General features: G+C 58.8%; 2 protein-coding genes across 3 annotated transcripts in view; one reads left to right on the forward strand and one right to left on the reverse strand.

Moving 5' to 3' along the window:
* Window positions 1–839: 839 nt before the first annotated feature.
* On the reverse strand, window positions 840–7,902 carry STARD10 (StAR related lipid transfer domain containing 10). Of its 2 annotated transcripts, none has more exons than XM_058825288.1 (6): window positions 7,687–7,902; window positions 3,680–3,827; window positions 3,365–3,468; window positions 3,067–3,184; window positions 2,284–2,336; window positions 840–2,210 (listed from the first exon to the last, which is right to left on the reverse strand). In XM_058825288.1, the coding sequence occupies exons 1-6, from the start codon at window positions 7,867–7,869 to the stop codon at window positions 1,983–1,985; spliced, it is 834 nt and encodes a 277-aa protein (XP_058681271.1). In that variant the 5' UTR covers window positions 7,870–7,902; the 3' UTR covers window positions 840–1,982. The 2 variants fall into 2 exon arrangements, with proteins under 2 accessions (XP_058681271.1, XP_058681272.1); XM_058825289.1 differs by having other exon boundaries at window positions 3,680–3,852; window positions 7,687–7,721.
* Window positions 7,903–10,956: 3,054 nt separating this feature from the next.
* CLPB (ClpB family mitochondrial disaggregase) overlaps window positions 10,957–17,836 on the forward strand; it is a 72,968-nt gene continuing 66,088 nt past the window's right edge. The window contains exons 1-2 of the mRNA XM_058799882.1: window positions 10,957–11,746; window positions 12,594–12,645. Of these exons, the coding sequence (XP_058655865.1) occupies window positions 10,957–11,746; window positions 12,594–12,645 (842 nt within the window). The remainder of the gene's footprint in view (window positions 11,747–12,593; window positions 12,646–17,836) is intronic.

The following is a 17,836-nucleotide window of genomic DNA, read 5'->3' on the forward strand; positions in this document are numbered from 1 at the left end:
CCACGAGGGGCTTTACCCCATCACCTGTCCTGCTCCGTGTCCCCCTGGCTCAAGCTGCTGCAGTGTGTCCTGTATCCAGTTCGGCTCCATTTCCAACCTGCCAGGTGGGTGGTGGCCAGGTTCCTTTTTAATTGGGTTCTATTTTTAATTGGGAGCAGTGCAGGAGGGTGGGAGGAGGTGGAAATTAACAGGAGAAATGGGAAGCAAGTCCCTAGTGCCCACCCCAGCCCCACAGGTGACAGAGACACAGGCACAGAGGATGGCACATGCTGGACAATGCCACTCACCAAGATCCTGCTGGGGCACACAGAAGGGTGGGGGCCTGCTGAGGTGTTGGGGTGCCACAGCACTGGGAGGGCAGAGATGGGGTGCACAAGCAGCTTTGTCCCTGGGTGCACCCCAGGAGGAGACAAGAATCCCAGGACTCCACGATCCAGGCAGTGCCAGCTCTGTTCCCCAGTATTCTCCTCCTGGAGAAGCCAGGATGTATTCCCCCAGAGTGCCCCCAAAGTTCAGCCCCCCACGTCTCCTCTCCCAGAGGAGGTTTTGGGGGAAATGTGCTGGTGGTACTGTCTTGGCTGGGGCTGTGGGAAAACCAACTATAAGGAGTGTGTGGCCTCATGCCTAATCAGTGCCCAGTGTAAATTCATTTTAGGGGTTTCTCTGCCACCCTCTGGTGGCATCACCATCACCCAGAGCCCCCCTGGAGGTGAGGGTCCCACAACCCCTGAGGGTCCCCCCAGGAACCACCATGAGCAGGGACCCCCTGTCTGAGTGCACTGTGGGGACAGGGATGGCTACCAAAGGACGAAGGTGGGACAGAGGCCAAATCCCTCCCATGCCAGATTCAATTATTTTATTCCTAAATAATCAACTCTGGTACAAGGTACAAAATCTCCCATGTCCCTGTGCACCCCCAGAAAAGGAGGAGGCAGGAGCATGGCCAAAGACCAGCTCCCAAACCCCCAGTCAAGGCCTCAAATTCCAGTGGAGGAAGGGTCCAGGCACCCAGCTTGGAAAGGGTCCCCATCCTAGAAAGGCAGGGGACAGGACAGGAGCCTTCAGAGACCCACAGAACACCAGGAGGTGCCAGGAGCCTCCCCCAAGTCCTTTCAACGTGCCTGAAGATGCTGGGAGCCCCTAGAGATACTGGGCACATCTGGAGGTGTGAACTTACCCCAAAACCTCCCCCACACAAACCTGAAGATGCTGAGACTCCATAAGACCCTCCCTCAACATGAATGGAGATCCCAGGAGCCCCCAAAATGCCCACCACAACACATCTGGAGGTGCCATGAGCCCCTCAACTCCTCCCACATGCCTGAAGGTAAGACCCCAACATCCCCTCCAACATGCTGGAGGTGCCAGGAGCCTAGAAGCTTCCCCTCTACATGCTTGGAGATGCCAAAAAACCCCAAAGGCCCTCCTTCCCAGCATGCCAGGAGGTGCCAGAAGCCCCCCAAACCCCTCTGCACACCCAGAGGTGCAGGCAGGTGCCCAAGCACCCCCTGGTACTTGTCTGCTGGGGGTGGGGATCCCATGGGATGAAGGCAATTCTGTTGGACCATAATAGAGAGATGGGGAGCAGGAATGGGGGGCAGAGGGGGAGTGCAGTGGAAGGGTCTCCAAGACTGAGGAGCAGGCACAGGGCCCCCCTTTTCCTCTGCCCCCCCCAAAAGCTGAAGGTCACTTTGGGTTTGCCACCTATAGGGACAACTCCAGTGTCCCACAAGGGCTCAGCGACCAGACAACCCCCAACTTCTCACCCTGGGGGACCCACTATGTCCCTGCTGTCCCCAGACAGGGGTACACCAATGAGGGGGGTCCCCCTGAAACCCAAAGTGGGGGTGCATGTGTACAGGTGTGTGAGATAGAGACACAAACCATGTTGGAAGTGGGGGGATAGGGAGAGGAGCCCCCAGGGTGGGGGTCATGTCAGGCTGTCCTAGCCAGGGGAACGAGGAGAGGAGCTCCCAGGGGAATCAGGTCAGGCTGTCCTCGTCGCTGCCCTCGCCACGGTCCTCCTTGCTCTCGGCCAGGGAGCTCTCGTCGATGTTTTCCAGGGAATCCGCGTGCTGCAGGGACAGCTCGGACAGGGCCAGGGCTGGGAGCCGGCTCTGCTCCGGGAACAGCCAGGGCTTGAAGTGAGGGTCATGCTTCTGCTTCCACTCAGGGTACTTGAGGCATGCCTTGTACATCTTCTTCATCGCCTGGGAGGAAGAGGGAGATGGGCACGGAGACCCCTCACCCCACATTAGCCCCCCCCCTGTGCCACAGACTCACCTTGGGGGCCAGGAACTGGGAGGATTTATTCACCACCCACTTCGGTAAGGAACCTGGAGAGAAGGGAGGGCAGCTGGGAGTGGGACCCCCAGCATCCCCCCAGTGCCTAAAAACCAGGACCCCCACATGTGTGACCCCAACAGCACTCTCAGTGGGCACATGTGGTTAGAGAGGGAACAGGGTTCAATCCATACTGCTCTCCGCTCTTGCAGAGGTCAAAAACAGTGATTTCAGCATTTTGGGTCCCTCTTCAAGCCACAAAAATGAAAGATTTGAAGAGAATAGGCCCAAGATGTTTCCTCCTGACATTGCTCCATGCTCCATCCCAAGGTGCTCCTGCTGATGAGCCCTTTCAAGCCCACCTTGAGCATATCCACAGGTCCTCCTGCACCCACCCTGAGTCCCACCGAGCTCAACCTGAGACTTCCTGAAGCCCTACTGACACTGCCCTGAGTGCCAGACCCCCAAATGAATCCCCACTGAGCCACCCCCAGCCCAGGCTGAGCTCCCACTGAGCCCCCATTAAGTCCAAGTCAGTGCCCATTCAGCTTCCCCCAGCCCACCCTGAACCCCCCAAGCTACTCTTGAGCCCCCACTGAGCCCACAGCCCCCATTAAGGCCCTGAACTCCCAATGAGCCCACACTGAGAGCCCATGAGACCCCCACTAAGCCCCCCCTGAGTTCCACCAGGACCCCACTGGGTCCCCCAAGCACACACTGACACAAGGGAAGGACTTGAGGGTGCTGAGCCCCAGGGCACAGAGCTGGGGGTCCCTCTCTCACCTTTGGGGTCCACCTGTGCCAGGTAGGTGATAGTGCAGCTCTTGGCTCCCGTGCCCTCGATCAGGTAGCCTGTCTGGATGGAGACAGCCCGCACCATGTCCTTGCGGGGGGGATACTTCTGTGGGGGGCACCAGGGAGGGAGCACAAGTCACTGGCAGGGCAGGGGGGGCACAGAGGCACCAGCCACAAGCAGGGCTTGTGCAGAGCCCCTCAACTCTCCTACCTATCCCCCCAAGATCTGAGTGAGCCCCAGCCCCAGCCCAGCATCACAGCACCCCCGGTGCCCCGCTAAACTCACAGGATGCTTGACAGAGTAGTTCATGATGATGTAGTCAGAGCCTATGGGCAGCCAGGAGCGGAGTGTGACCACGTCCCGGTTCTTCAGGGGCTTGGGACACCTCCCTAGGGACAGCACCAGGTGGGATGTTCCAGAGTGAGACAGTCACTTTCAAGATCCCCTTCTGCCCTCCAAATCCCCCAAAACTGGTATGCAGACTCCTCCCTTCCACGCCACACACCATGGAACCCCCAGATGCCAGCCCAGGGTGGAGTGGTAGCTGCCCAGGGATTGAGCCCTCCCCAGGAGCACCCAGACCCCCAGACCCCTCCTCACAGGCGTAGTATCCCACATCTGAGTTGGCGGTCAGCCTCCCGATGTCGAAGGTCTCGATGACGTTGGTGTCCCACTTCTTGCGGTACTCGATGTCATGGAGCACGTCGTAGAGCGTCTCCGCCGGCACGTCCCTGCACTCCATCCTGCACTGCAAGGCAGGGGCCATCAGACACCTGCCAGGGACCCCCAGGGCAGGAGCTCAGCTGTGGGGACCCCAACAGGGTGGCAGTGGGGACCTCGTGGTGGGGGGATGGCCATTGGGACCCCCGGGTGGGCAGGGGGGATCCCAAAGCGTGAGAGTGGCTGTGGGGACCCCTGGGAGAGAAGGAGGCCATGGGGACCCCCAAGTGGGAAGGCAGCTGTGGGAAGCCCCAGCAAGTGGCGGCGGGGAGGTGTCTCCTTTCAGATGTTAAAAAAAAATAAAATCAATGCAGTCTCCTCCAAGAAGACCTGGATCCCAACCTGGATCCCAGCCATCCCTGTAGCACAGGCACACAGGGCCTCAAGGCAGTGTGGAGCTGAATCCTGGGTACTCAGGGACCCTCCTTCCCACCTGCCCCCCATCACTGTGGATGTGCTCTCCCCAGAGTGGTATCTCTGTACAAGGGGAGCCAAGAGGAGCCTGTGCCTGGTGCCTTGGGGCAGCATGGATCATACAGTAGGGGTTGAGGGGTGCAGAGTGGGGAGCTGCTCTGTCACTACGGCAGCCAGATCCAGGGAAGGCGAGGAGACAAGGAGAACGGAGAAGGTGAAGGGAGGGGATGCATCTGCTGAGATCAAGGGTGCTGGAGCCAACTGTGGGGCAGGGAGAGCAGCCAGCAGCCTGTCCCTGGGAATGCCACTGGCTCCTGTTTATCCCCAGGGATAGCATCAGCTCCTCCGGCCCCCAGACCCTGCAGTTCAGGATTTAGGGCTGGCCCTGTCACCCCAGCACACAGTACTAGAGACTCCCCAGCCCTGGAAAGAGGCACAGAAGCACCCAGCAATGGGGCACAGCCTCACATGGCCCCTTGGTGGGACACAGCCATGGAGTCTGTTCCCCCACAGTACTCACCCTCAATCCCATCCTTGCCCCACAGAGCCCAGCCCCACCCCCACCGTGCTCAGATCTATCCCTGCCCCATGGAGTCTGTTCTCAACCCCACTGTGCTTATCCTCAATCTCAGAGACCCATCCCTGTTCCACAGAGCCCATCTCCTGCTCCTCCATTCACCCAAAAACTTGTCTGGGAACAGGCACCACTGCAGGGCAGGTTTGGGGAGGGCCTGCCTGGATGACTTCCTTGAAGAAGCCCCACTCCCCCTGCACCATGCTCAGGTGCACGATTCCCAGAGCAGCAAGGCTGGTCAGGCCAGTAGTGCAGGACTCGTGCCCTGCAGGTGACTCACATCCTGGGGGGGTGCCAGGAGGGTCGCAGCAGGAGAGGGGATGGTGCCACCTGGGAAGTGCCTGGAAACACATGCCCCAGCCTTGAGTCAATATTGACTAATGGGGTGAGGAGGAGGAGGAGGAGGAGGAGGAGGAGGAGGAGGAGGAGGAGGAGGAGGAGGAGGAGGAGGAAGAGGAGGAAGAGGAGGTGGAGGAGAAAGACATGAAGTCCCCAGGGCTGGGGTTATGCTGTGCCTGAGGGAACAAGGAATGGGTGCCAGACTGTGGGACAACAGCAGATCCAAAGGGACACCCACCACCCCTGCCTGCAGCCACCAAGGGAGTCCCCAAGCTCATCCTCACTGGCAGCTTTACCAACACCCCAGACCCCCCCTCTGCTGCATCCTACAGGATGGCTCCTGGCCATCCTTTGGACAGCCCATTTAGAGGGGAAACCATCATCCCTGGGAGATCCCAGATGCCCAGGTACCAACTCACTGCCCCACCGAGTAGGATGGGGTGTCCTGGCTGGGTTTCCCCAACCTGTAGCCAGTCCCAAGGCCACCAAATGTCCCACTGAGAAATCAGCCATGGCACCAGCTTGTTCCCAGACTCCAGAAAACAGGTTAGACGGGAGCTGCATCCCTAATGGAGGGGGGCGGGGAGGAGGGGGCGGCAGCCTCAAAGCAGGGCGAGACCTTCAGGTTCCACATAATTAGGCAAGGAATCCAGGAGGAATCCAGGATGAATTCAGGGGGAAACCAGCTCTTGGGAAGCTGCAGAGAATGCCCAGCACCCACACAGAGACCCCCAGCATGAGGGGCAAACCCCTGGGCTGCACCTTGCCGTGCCACGTCATCAATGCCACGTGTCCCTCCCTTCAAAATCCAGCAGGAGCATTTCATCCTGGGTGGGATGGTGGGCCTGGCTGCTGCTGGGGACCACGGGGTGGGGAGAAGGAGTGTTACCCCACAGGGTCTCCAATACCCAGTGGCACACACATGGCATCAACACATGAACACCCAGCAGGACCTTTCCAAGCAGGATTTGTCTAGGAGGGCATGAAAAGAGGCAGGACCTGGCTCAGGGACCCCCGCAGGCAAAGACAGCTCCAGGTGCGGTGGCAGGAGCAGCTGTTCCAGGACATCCTGGAGTGGGCTGGGTCCCTGCCATGCCAACGTGGCACACTGGGATTGTGGGACAGGCAGGGGACGCACCCAAGCGCCACCTCAGTCCAGGGGATGCTTTGGGATACAACCCCCAAGTGCAAGCAGCAGGGCTGGGGGACACAAGGAGCTTGGGGGGGGTGCAGGGGAGGGTCAGGATGCACTGTCACACAGAGCTATGCCTGTGCCATCGTGCCTGGATGCCACAAGGATGGACACTCTGCATCCTACCCAATATGGGTCCCCACCTCTGCAGGGATGGGGCAGGGTGCAGGTGGCACCAGTGACCCCCTATACCCCAGAGAGTACCATCCCCCTTCCCAGGGCTCACTGGTGCCACCAGGGCACAACAGGGACCCGTTCCTGAGTCACAGCAGCCCAGACTCCTCCAACACACTATAGTGGAAGCAACCCAGTGGTTCCAGGCAGGAGCCGGGCACAGCCACTGCCAGTGCCCCAGGGACAGGTTTCCCCAGCAGGGCCAGTGCCAGCTGCTGCAGAGCAGTGTGTGAGCAGGCCGCGTCGTCATTGCTGCCACTGCCATCGTCACCACCCGGGCTCGACACCACGGCAAGGATGATGCCACCCACTATACCAGGATAGCTTAATGAAGGTGCCACCAGGGACAGGGACACCTGCCAGAGACTCAATTGTAACCCCATCCTTACGCTGCTCCTGTCTCAAGTTGTCTGTTGATTGCCGGTGTCCCTGCTTTGCCAGGATAAGAGTGTACCTGCCTGTGCCAGCACACTGGCACCAAGAGGGAAGGGACCCACGGGGAAATGCAGTGGGGACATAGGGAGCTCTGGGCAAGGGGGACAACCCCAGTGATGGCAGGCCAGTGGCTGCAGACTCCAGAGAATCCCCAAGCCAAGCCCTGATGTGCAGCAAGCATGGGAGGGACATTCCCAATGGGTGAAGCAGGGAGAAAGCAGCACCCAGGACCTACGGCCCCACACACCCTGGGGATTCCTGTTTGTCCCCAGTGTCCCTGCACAGTCCTCAGCGGTGCCTGCTTGTCCCTAGCTCAGCCCTGCTGGAGTTGTGTTTGTCCTGGCGTCCCCAGACTGCCCATTTGTCCTGCTGTGCCAGTTAACCCCACCTGTCCCGGCGTCCCTGCTGCCATCAGGGTCCAGCTCGGCCTAGAGCCCCCTCGCCCCAAGATGCTGCATCACCTGAGGGACCCCACGATTCCCTGGGATTCCCCCTCACCCCTGACTGGTGGTTAAGCCCCCGAACTCCCACTCAGCCCGTTCACTGTGGGGTTCCCCTCCCTCCCCCCAAGCCCAGGGTGCAGCATCTCCCCCAGGGTCCCTGCTGCCCTCAGGTCCCCGTGCCCCCCTTTTGCTGCTGGGTACCCCGGTACCGGGGGGATGCCGGGCGGGTGGGGGGGTCTCACCGCGGACTGGGGGTGCCCAGGGTGGATGGGGATGTCTCACCGTGCACCAGGGTGTGCCGGGCGGGAGATCTCACCTTGATCTTGTGGAGGGCGCGCTCGGGCTCCAGCAGCTGCACCCAGACGCCCACCCCGCCCTTGCTGTAGGTGAGGCTCCAGCCCTGCTCCGACTCGCACTGCGCCCGGAACGCCCCGAAGTCCCGGTCGTCGGGGATCTGCACGCTGTCGCGACTCGACATGCCGCCGTCGTCACCCGACATGGCCCCGGAGCGCCGCAGCCCGCCGGTGCCGGTGCCGCCAGCCCCTAGGGCGGCATTGCGGGGCGCGGGGCGCGATGGGACCGGCAGGGGCGGGCCCGGGGCGGGGCCGGGAAGCGCCGGGAAGCGCCGGGGGCGGGAGCGGGGGAGACCTGAGGGAAAATGGGGGGAACGGGAGCGCCGGGAGGGAGGAGTTGGGGGATGTCGGTGGGGGTGGGGTTACCGGGAGGAGCCGGGGGAAAACGGGAAGGTCGGAGCTGCAACCGGGAAGAGCAGCGGGAAGCGAGAGCTCTGACTGGGAGGAAGGGCAGGCTGTGGGAGAGGGGAGCAGCCTGGACCGGCGGGATACCGGGAGCAGCTGCAGGACACGCGTGCAGAGTTGTGGCACTTGCAGGGACACCTGCACTGTGTGCCAGGGAAGGTTTAGGTTGGATATGGGAAGCTTTCTTCACTGAAAGGATTTTCCGGCCCTGGCACTGGTGGAGTCCCCATCTCCGAGGGGTTTAAAAGGACAGATGTGACACTCCAGGACATGGGTTAGTGGTGGCCTTGGCAGTCCAGGGGGAGTGCTTGGACTCAATGGTCCCAGCGAGCTTTTCCAACCCAAACGATTCCATGATTGCAGTCGGGGTAGGAGAGGACACGAGTGCAGGACAGAGGCCCCTCTGTGGGTTGTGTGTCACCCTGATGTGACACTGCCAGCTGTGAGCCCGTGCCCTGTGCCCGTGCATTATCCATCCTTTGTGCCAGTGCTGGGCCTTGCCTGGCATCCCCACGGTGCCGTGGCCAGGAGCAGGTGGGCATGCTGCCATTGGCAGTGCTGACTGGGATGTGTTATTTTTGGAAAAGCTCAGGCTGTGGCTCCCATCCAGCTCTGAAAATGCTGCCGACTCAGGATTTCTTTCTTTCCATTTGGGAGCACCGAGGAACGCTCTTCCAGCTCTCGTGAATAACTGTGTGCATGATGACAGAGCAGTGTGGCATGTGCCTAGACTGGCAAAGCAAAGCCAGGAATGTGGGACCGAGTTCCTTATCCAGGATGAGGCCCTTCCCAGGGATGCCATAGCCGGAGGGATAGGAGAGCACAGAGATGTCACCATGCTCAGCACCTGTGAGAAGACAAGAACCTGGCACCACAGGGCTCACTATGCCACAGCACTGCTCCCAGCATCCTCACCTGGGAAAAGGAGCCAAGGGAATCCCTGGCATCCTATCCCACTGGAAGTGGACACCCACAGTAGATGGTTGGGTGCTGTGGCTGGTGCAGGGGGACCCTCTCCCCTCATCCTTCTCTCCTTGCCCTTTCTGCCAGCTCTGCTATGAAAGCCTGGCCTTTCCCTGTATCCAGGGAAGCAGAAAGGTGAAAGCCATCATACTATAGCCCTTCCCAGCCCCAGCACTCCTGCCACTGGAAGCAGGAGCACCCACATTCCCAGCAAGTCCAGCCATGTGGCACCACATGCCATTCCTAGTCTGGAACACAGATGGCATGGAAGGCATGGCATAGGGAGGACAGGCTGGGGGAATGGGGGAGCTGGGCTGGGGAAACTGTGCTAGAGAACTGGGCTGTTGCAGCAGGGAGAAGTGGGGGAGCTGGGCTGGAGAAGCTGTTGAGCTGAGCTGGAGAGCATGGTGGGAGGAGCTGGAGAGACTGGGCTGGGTACCCGGGGGAACTGGGCTATCAGAGCTGGAAGAACTGGACTGAGCAACTGAGCAAGGGCAGCAAACACTCAGTGTGGGGAAGCTGGGCTGGGGAACGGGGAGCTGTGGGCTGATCTGGCAGTAAGAACTAGGCTGGGGAACTACCAGCACTGGGCTAAAGGAGTTGGGAAACTAGGAGCACTGAGCTAATGGAGCTGGGCTGGGGAAGTGGGAGCACTGAGCTGATGGAGCTAGGGGAAGTGGACTGGGGAACTGGGAGCAGTGGGCTTTCTGTAACAACTCCCAGTCCTGCTGGCCCCAGTCAGGGTGCAGAAATGCCCATTTCTGACACCTTCCTCTCCCACATTCCTGGTTCTTTCTCAGATCCCTGGGTTCCAATCCTTATTCCTGCTCAACCATCCCACATCTGCAAGGAGCAGATGCAGAAATCAGTATTTGGAGTGTGCAGAGCTAAATGCAGGAATCAGTAATTCAGGCAATAAAACCAAGCCTTCTAATTATTTTTTTTATCAAATCCCTAAAATGCATCTTCTTACCAGCTCTGTTTAATCCAGGAGTTTGTCAGACCCCGTAGAAGCGCTGGAGTGATGGTGGGACGGCCAACTGGGCAAACAGCTGCTGGGATAATGGGAAATTGAGGGAATTGGGGTGAAACAGGAGGAAATGGGTAGAATGGGAATTGCTGGTGGCAAATCCTGGGCGGGAAGGCACTCACACACAGATGTACCCACACAGGCGTCCCCCAGAGGCATCTGCGCTGAGCCCAGCCCGCAGCAGATGCCCAGGATTCATTCATAGCACCACATGAAGCCTTCCTGGGGGTACAAGCGCTGCACACGCGTGTGCCCCGCTGCCCAGGGGATGCGTACACAGGAGAGCACGCGTGCCTGCAGGTGTGCGCAGGTGTGGCACTGCGTTTGTGCATGCAGAAACGCCCCTGTGCGTGCGCGCCAGTGCACGTGTTTGTGTGCGCCCCGTGTGTGAATAAACGCGTGTGCACGAGTGTCCATGTGAGTGCCCATGTGTGTTTGGCGTCTGTCCGTCCGTCCGTCCGTCCGTCCGTCCGTGCCCGCCCCCGCGCGCGCGACCCCACTGCGTCACACAGGCACGCGCCCGAGCGCCCTGCCCCGACCCGCGCTGCGCCCCCTGCCGGAGCCCGCCCGCCACTACTCCCCTGCGTGTCCCGCAGCAGACGCCAGCTTCCCGGCATGCCCCGGGAAGGCCGCGCCGCGGCGCCTCCTGGGGGTTGTAGTCCGCCGCGGCGGATAAGCGCGCCGCAGGGCGTGGTGGGGACTACATCTCCCGGCACGCCTTGCGCCGCCCTCTTCATCAAGCTTCGCCGGCCGGCAAGCCGCCATCTTGTCCACCGGCCTCAGCGACGGGGGGGGGGTAAGGTGCGAGTGGCGCAGCGGGAGGAGCGAGGGAGCTATGCTGGCGTCTCTGGCGCTGTGGCCGCTGCCGCAGGGGCTGGCGCGGCTCCTCCGAGCGCGGCCATGGTGGTCGCCGTCACGTGCGACCTACGGGACTGCGGCGGCGGCCGGGACTGAGGGGGCCGGGGGCGCCCGGCTGCGGCTCCTCCCGGTATTGGCCGCCAGGGGGCGCCGTGGGCTCGCTCCGACCTCAGGCGCGAGGCTGTCATGGCGGACCGCTGCCTGCAGGGGGCGACAGGGGAGCCTGGGGGGCGAACCCCCGGTAGCGGGGCCGGTGCCCGGGGGCTCTCCGGTGCCTGCCCCGCCAGGCCCCACTTTGCCAATGGGCCCGGTGCCCGGGGGCTCTCCGGTGCCTGCCCCGCCAGGCCCCACTTTGCCAATGGGCCCGGTGCCCGGGGGCTCTCCGGTGCCTGCCCCGCCAGGCCCCACTTTGCCAATGGGCCCGGTGCCCGGGGGCTCTCCCTTAGGTAATGGGCCAGGCCTAAAGGGCAGCACCGCAGCGGAGAGGCCAGGGCTGCCTGTTCCAGGCCTGGCCGCACTGCAGACACCCCGGCCACCTGCCACCCGCCCGGCCAGCAATGGCTGCCTTGTGCCAGCAACATCGTCCAGCCGCATGGCATCCCTCAGAGAGCCGGCGCCATGGCCCTCGGGCGCAGAGCAGCGCTGCTGTCATGCGGGAGACCCCGGCGGGCGTCAGAGTGGAGCTGGGAGCTGCTCCCCGGGAGCAGGGCTGCCTGCCCTCATCGCTGCGCTGGCTTACTGCTACCTGCGGGACCGCCTGTCCAAGGGTGACTATCGCTGCTGGGGCCGGCCCCAGGGCGGGAGGCGTGGGATGCTGCACAGAGAGTCCCTTTGGAGAGTCTCCTGCCCTTTGGGAGGGGATGTGGGGTCCCTCCTTGGGGATGGAACCTGCCTGCTGGCTGTAACCTGGGAAGGGTTATCCTTAATGCTTTAGTGCGTAAAGGGGCTCCAAGAGAGCTAGGGAGAGACTTTGGACATGGGTCTGGAGAGACAGGATAAGGGGGAATGGTTTCCCACTGACTGGTTTCTTCTAACCCTGAGGGCAGGCTTAGATGGAATATTGGGAAGAAATTCTTGCCTGTGAGGTTTGGTGAGACCCTGGCACAGGTTGCCCAGAGAAGCTGTGGCTGCCCCATCCCTTGGAAGTGTTCATGGACAAGGCTGGGAGCAGTGTGGTCTGGTGGAAAGAGTCCCTTCTCATGGCAGAGAGGTGAAATGAGATAAGCATTTTAGGTCCCTCCCAACCCGTCCCTTATCCCATCTCCCAGAGCTGGATGCTGCTCTTCCCTTCTCTAGCCAGGGGGTGTCATTCTGACTCTGTAGGAACACTTCTGTGGTGTCTGGGAACCTCTAGCTGAGGCTGACACCGTGGGGTGACAGTGCCCACTGCCCTGGGATGCCTGCTGCTGTTCTCAGGGTGTGTGGTGGGGGCTGCCGTCAGTCACCAAGGCAGCGGGGAGCTTTTAGATAACCTGCTGGCAGGACTGGGCTCTTGCTCACTGGGGTGGTCAGTGAGAGCTCTGAGCAGCAGCAGCAGCCCCTGCACATTCCAGATTAGGGTGTCCATGTGTGTTCTCCCTGCTAACTCCCTCCTCCCTTCTGTCTGCATTTCAGAGGATGCTCTTCTGGAAGCTGCAAGGATTAACAACGTTTCAGAAGTCAAGAGGTGAGCAGAGTTCTGAGACGTGAGAGCAGTGTCCCAAGGGCTGGGAGGGCAGGAAAAACCTGTCAGCACACGGGGAAGGAAGGGGCTGGCTGCTCCCAGCCCCCATGGGATGCTCCCCTCACCGTCTCAGATCCGGAGTGGGTGGGGACAGATGGGGAGCGCCCTTACCTGTTGGGTAGGAGGTGGATTGCAGATCCCTGTGCTGAGAGAGGACAGTGTGAGGCCATACTGTGCAGATGTGGGTGTATGCACTGCAGAAGCTCATCTCTTGGGGTCTGTCTCTGAACAAACTGCCCTTGGGGGTTCCTCAGCCTAAGCCAGCAGTTCTCCAGGGGCCTTTTGTCCCACACGGAGCAGAGGAGAGAGCTCTACCCAGCCAAGGAAGTCAGGGAAGTGAGTGGTTGTGTGACCAATGACATAGCTGTTAGGGAGTGGAGCATCTCCAGAGCTCCTGTCCCATGGCAGCAGGCTTTTTGTCCCAGTTGGGTGTGCCTGCCTCACTGGGGTGGTGCCATGGCACCTTTCAGGTGCATCTGGCAGCGTTATATTCCCTGAGGGGGTAACAAAGGGCCAGGCTCAGCATGTGTAGTCCCCAGGAGGCACCTTCTTTCTGCAGCCAAACCTCCAGGGAGGGACTCAGAGGTTCTCAGGATGGTTTGTGAGCAGCAGTGCCATGTCACTGACATGCTCCAGTGATGGCTCCACCCAATGCTGAGGACAAGCTCTGGCACTGTGGGAGGAAAACAAGTCTGCCCTAAAGTGGGAAGAGAAGTGTGAGAACCTTGGAGCTGCTTCTTGAACGGATCCTGGCACTCCTACCTGGTCTGTCTCATAATGCCAGAGGTCTCCCAAGTGCTGCCCTCAGCCAGTATAGAATTCAGACCCTTTTGGCAGCCTGGCAGCTTGTGTAGGATGGGAAGAGCCATTGCTGCTCTCCTGTGTACACCACACGTGTTCCTGTCTCTGGCTGAGATGTCCCACCCAGCACAGGCCCCTGGGGAGGTAGGAGCTGCCATCCCTGTGTAGAAGCAGAGGATGGGTGCAGAAGAGGACAGGGAGAGGAGAGCCCTCTTGGCCTGCAGCCAGGGGATGTTCCATCCAGTTTCCAGGACCTTGGATGAAGCACCTGGCTCTGCTGCACCCCAGGGCTGAGATCTGGCCTAGATCAAGGGCCAAAGAGGATATTGGTGTGCAGCTAATTGGCACATGTGTTCTGCTGCTTGTAATTGCAGGAAGCTGCTGTTCAGGGATGTCTGGGTGATTTGTGAGCCTGGTCAGGCAGATCAGCAAGAGGGATGCTCTGTGCTCCAGCTGCTCAGGGCAGGGCTGGTGGCTGTACACCATCCTGCTGGGCTGCACGTCTGCAGCTTCTCCCTTTGTTTCTGTACTCTGTCACAGAATCACAGAATCACTTGGGTTGGAAAAGCCCTCTGAGATTATTGAGTCCAACCATTCCCCCAGCACTGCCAAGCCCACCACTAAGCTGTGTCCCCAAGTGCCACATCTGCATGTCTGTTCAATCCCTCCAGGGATGGGGACTCCACCACTGCCCTGAGCAGCCTGCACCAGGGCTTGATGACCTTTTCCATGAAGAAATTTTCCCAAACATCCAACCCAAACCTCCCATAGCACAACTTGAGGCTGTTTTTTCCTCCAATACAGTCATTTGTTACCTGTGAGAATAGCCTGATCCCCATCTGGCTACACCCTCCTTCCACAGAGCTGTACAGAGTGAGAAGGTCCCTCTGAGCCTCCTTTTCTCCAGGGTGTCCCCCCACCTCCCTCAGCCTCTCCTCATGGGCCCCTTTGGTCCAGAGCCTTGAGCAGCTTCAATGTCCTTCTCTGGACCCATCCAGCACCTCCGAGTCTTTCTGCTCACCAGGAGCCTCACACTGCACACAGGATTTGAGGTGCCTTGCCCAGTGCAAGGGAACAAGGATCTGCCTTGGGCTTGCTGGCCACACTGTAGCTGATACAAGTTAGGGTACCATTTGCATTCTTGCCACACCTGGCTTATGTTCAGCCACTGTCAGCCAGCACCCCCAGGGCCTTTCCTGCTGTGCCCTTTTCAGCCACTCTGCTCTCAGCTTGTATCTCTGCACAGGGTTGTGGTGACCCAGGTGCAGGACCCAGCACTTGGCCTTATTGAAACCTTGTAGAGTGACCTCAACCCATGGAGCCAGCCTGCAAAGGCTCTCCTGGGCCTTCCTTCCCATCCTGTTCCCTGTGGGGCTGGCAGCCCTCCCACTGTTTGAAGCTGTGCCTAACTCTGCTTTTTGCCTGTGTGAGAAGCATGAATGGTAAAAATCATGACTTGCCCTGCTGCAGGCAGTTTCAGCCTCAAACACGATGAAGGGACTGGAGCATCCCTCTTACAAGCAAAGGCTGAGGGAGATGGGGCTGTGCAGCCTCAAGAGGACACAACTTGAGAGGGAAACTCATCTATGTCTGTCAGTGTCTGCAGGGAGGTTGTCAGAGGATTGACCAGTTCTGCTTCATAGGGCCCAGCAATGGGGCAAGAGGCATCAGGAGAAACTGGTGCACAGGAAGTTCCATCTCAATGTGAGAAAGAACTTTGTGCTGTGAGTGTGACAGAGCACTAGAACAGCCTGCCTAGAGAGCCTGTGGAATCTTCTTCCTCAGGGATATTCAAACCCCACTTGGACCCAATCCTTTGCAGCCTGCTCTGGGTGAACCTGCTCAAGGAGAAGGTTGGACACAGTGATCTCCAAAAGGTGCTTCCCACCCCAACCACTGTCTGATTCCATGAATCTCCTTACAACAAACTTCCACAGCCAAAGATTGCCAGACCTGCTGCAGAGCTGACAGAGGAAATACAAAGAGTCTTGCCTTCAATGCTCTCTCCACCTGCAAGGGGTAAAGTCCAGACTCAGCTTTGACAGGGTGGGAGTGTGACAATCCAGCTGGGCAGCCATCCATGGAACATTACCTGTCCTCCTGCCACGCTGCTGTCCCCTGCCTGCATTGTCTGTCCCCTGGGGTGGTGTTTCTTATCCAGCTTCAAGCTTGTTTGAAGGGGGATGCTGATCTTTTCCAAGTGCCTTCAGCTGGCAGCTGGTCATGGCCCTCTGCACATGAAAACACCAGAATACAGTTACTAGGAAATACAGTCTTAGTCTGAGGTGTGGAAAATGGCTGTGTGAGAGAGGGTGAGCAGTACCAAGAAGATCATGAGATCCCACCTGATTCTAGCTCTGGGGCCCTCATCATGAAAAGGCTGTGGAGCTGCTGGAGTGAGCCCAGAGGAGGCCATGGAGATGCTCCAAGGGCTGGAGCCCCTCTGTTCTGGAGACAGGCTGGGAGAGCCGGGGTGTTTAAGGCTCCTGGGAGACCTGGGAGCCCCTGCCAGTGCCTAAAGGGGCTCCATGACAGCTGAAGAGGGACTCCAAGGGCACGGAGTGACAGGGCAAGGGAGGATGGCTTCAAACTGATGGAGGGCAGAGTTAGATGGGATATTGGGAAGAAATTCTTCCCTGTGAGGGTGGGGAGTCCCTGGCACAGGCTGGCCAGAGAAGCTGTGGCTGCCCCATCCTTGGAAGTGATCAAGGCCAGGTTGGATGGGGCTTGGAGCAGCCAGGTCAAGTGGAAGGTGTCCCTTCCCATGGCAGAGGGGGTTAGAACTAGCTGAACTTTCAGGTTTCTCCCAACCCAAACCATTCCATGATTTTGTGATTATTCCAAGCAGTGATTTTTAGCTCTGAAAAGGAGCAGGCCTTTCAGGCATAGCAGACAGACCTCACTGGAATACACATTTATATTGCTGTGGGAAGAATGCCTATCCACAGGCTGAATCCAGCCCTCTGCTGTAGGCTTGCCTCTACCATCTCTGGCTCCTCTGAGCTTCCAGCCAGGTTTTCTCATCTCTAACCACTTGTTGAATGCAGGGAACCAGGTTGAATTCTTCATTGACCTGAGAGAATGTGCTAACTTCTGAGAGCATCCCCTTTGGAGCATGTGGCAAACCAGCTCTTCCCACCAAGCCCTTCATGCTGTTAGCCAGCACAAAATATAATACCTAATTGATGTAGATAGTTTAATTTCCCTCAGCCTCAGTTGTTCTGTGCATTTGGAGGGAAAGCAAGAAGCAAAGGCATAAAAAAATGCCCACCTCACTCCCACTTGTGTTGATATTCAGTATTAATATTGATTCCTTGTGTTCCAGCTTTGTTTCTTAGTAAGCCACCCCAAGAGCACAGGCTTTCAGCAGTTTCCTGAGCAGATAAGCATGATGGAGCAGTGTTTTCCTCAGCCCTGTGCAGCTGTGACTCATGGAGACACAGAGCATGTGTCAGATGGCTGTTATCAGCCTCATTCCTAACAGCAGGCAGCCACTCAGATCTGTCTGGTAATGAGATCTGGAGCTGACCAGGTGCTCTCCCGCTCTCAGGGATCCAGACAGATGTGGCAGTGGGGCAAGAAGCTCCATGTCAGTTGCTTCAGCTGAGACTGCTCTCTCCAAGCTGATTTTTTAGTTGGAGGAGATGCAGAAACAGCTGAGTCAGGCTTGATTGCCCCAAACAGTGATCTCTCAATTTTCAAGCAGCGCCACTCATCTTGGCTCTGACTCATGGCAGTTCTGCCTCCTCCAGACCAGGCTTGTCTCTTCTCCCTTGTTTGTAAGCAGCACAGCTCATTGAGCACAATTTCCCCCATCCCTGTCCCTGGAAGTGTTCAAGGCCAGGGTGGACAGGGCAGTGGGAGGTGTTCCTGCTCATGGGAGGGAGTAGAAACAAGATGAGCTTTAAGGTCTCTCCCAGCTGTAACCCTTTCAGTTCTCTCCAGTTTGGGGGCTGGACTGGGGGTACAGTCCCCCAGTATTTTGTTTGCTTCCTGGCTCAAGTGTTCGTTACAAGAATTCAGAGACTGGGTAAAAAATCCCTCTGCATTGTGTCTGGCTTTGTTTACCTGGAACATCAGATCATTGAAAGGCACTGTGTGGAGGAGGTGGGCCTTTATGGGAACCATGTTGTACCTGTTGAAGCATCTTCTCTCACAGCATAGTTGTGAGTGTCATGACTGAGGCTCGAGGGGTGCCTGAATTGCCTGAATACTTTGTAGGGTGAGCAGAAGAGTCATGTCATTGGCTCCTGGCCACTAGCCATCATGTACCTTATCTCAGTCCTGAACAGCTGTGACATCTTCAGCAGGGGTAGTGGGAGCAGGTTGGAAA

The sequence above is a fragment of the Ammospiza caudacuta genome, chromosome 2 (genome assembly GCF_027887145.1).
Source record: "Ammospiza caudacuta isolate bAmmCau1 chromosome 2, bAmmCau1.pri, whole genome shotgun sequence".
Taxonomy (NCBI): domain Eukaryota; kingdom Metazoa; phylum Chordata; class Aves; order Passeriformes; family Passerellidae; genus Ammospiza; species Ammospiza caudacuta.

Coding starts and splice junctions, on each gene's coding strand:
- STARD10 (XM_058825288.1), bottom strand. CDS start 7,869: ATGTCGGGTGACGACGGCGGCATGTCGAGTCGCGACAGCGTGCAGATC. Junction 3,469..3,679: donor AGATGTGGGATACTACGCCT/GTGAGGAGGGGT, acceptor TGCTGTCCCTAG/GGAGGTGTCCCAAGCCCCTG. Junction 3,185..3,364: donor ACTACTCTGTCAAGCATCCT/GTGAGTTTAGCG, acceptor TGCCCCCCACAG/AAGTATCCCCCCCGCAAGGA.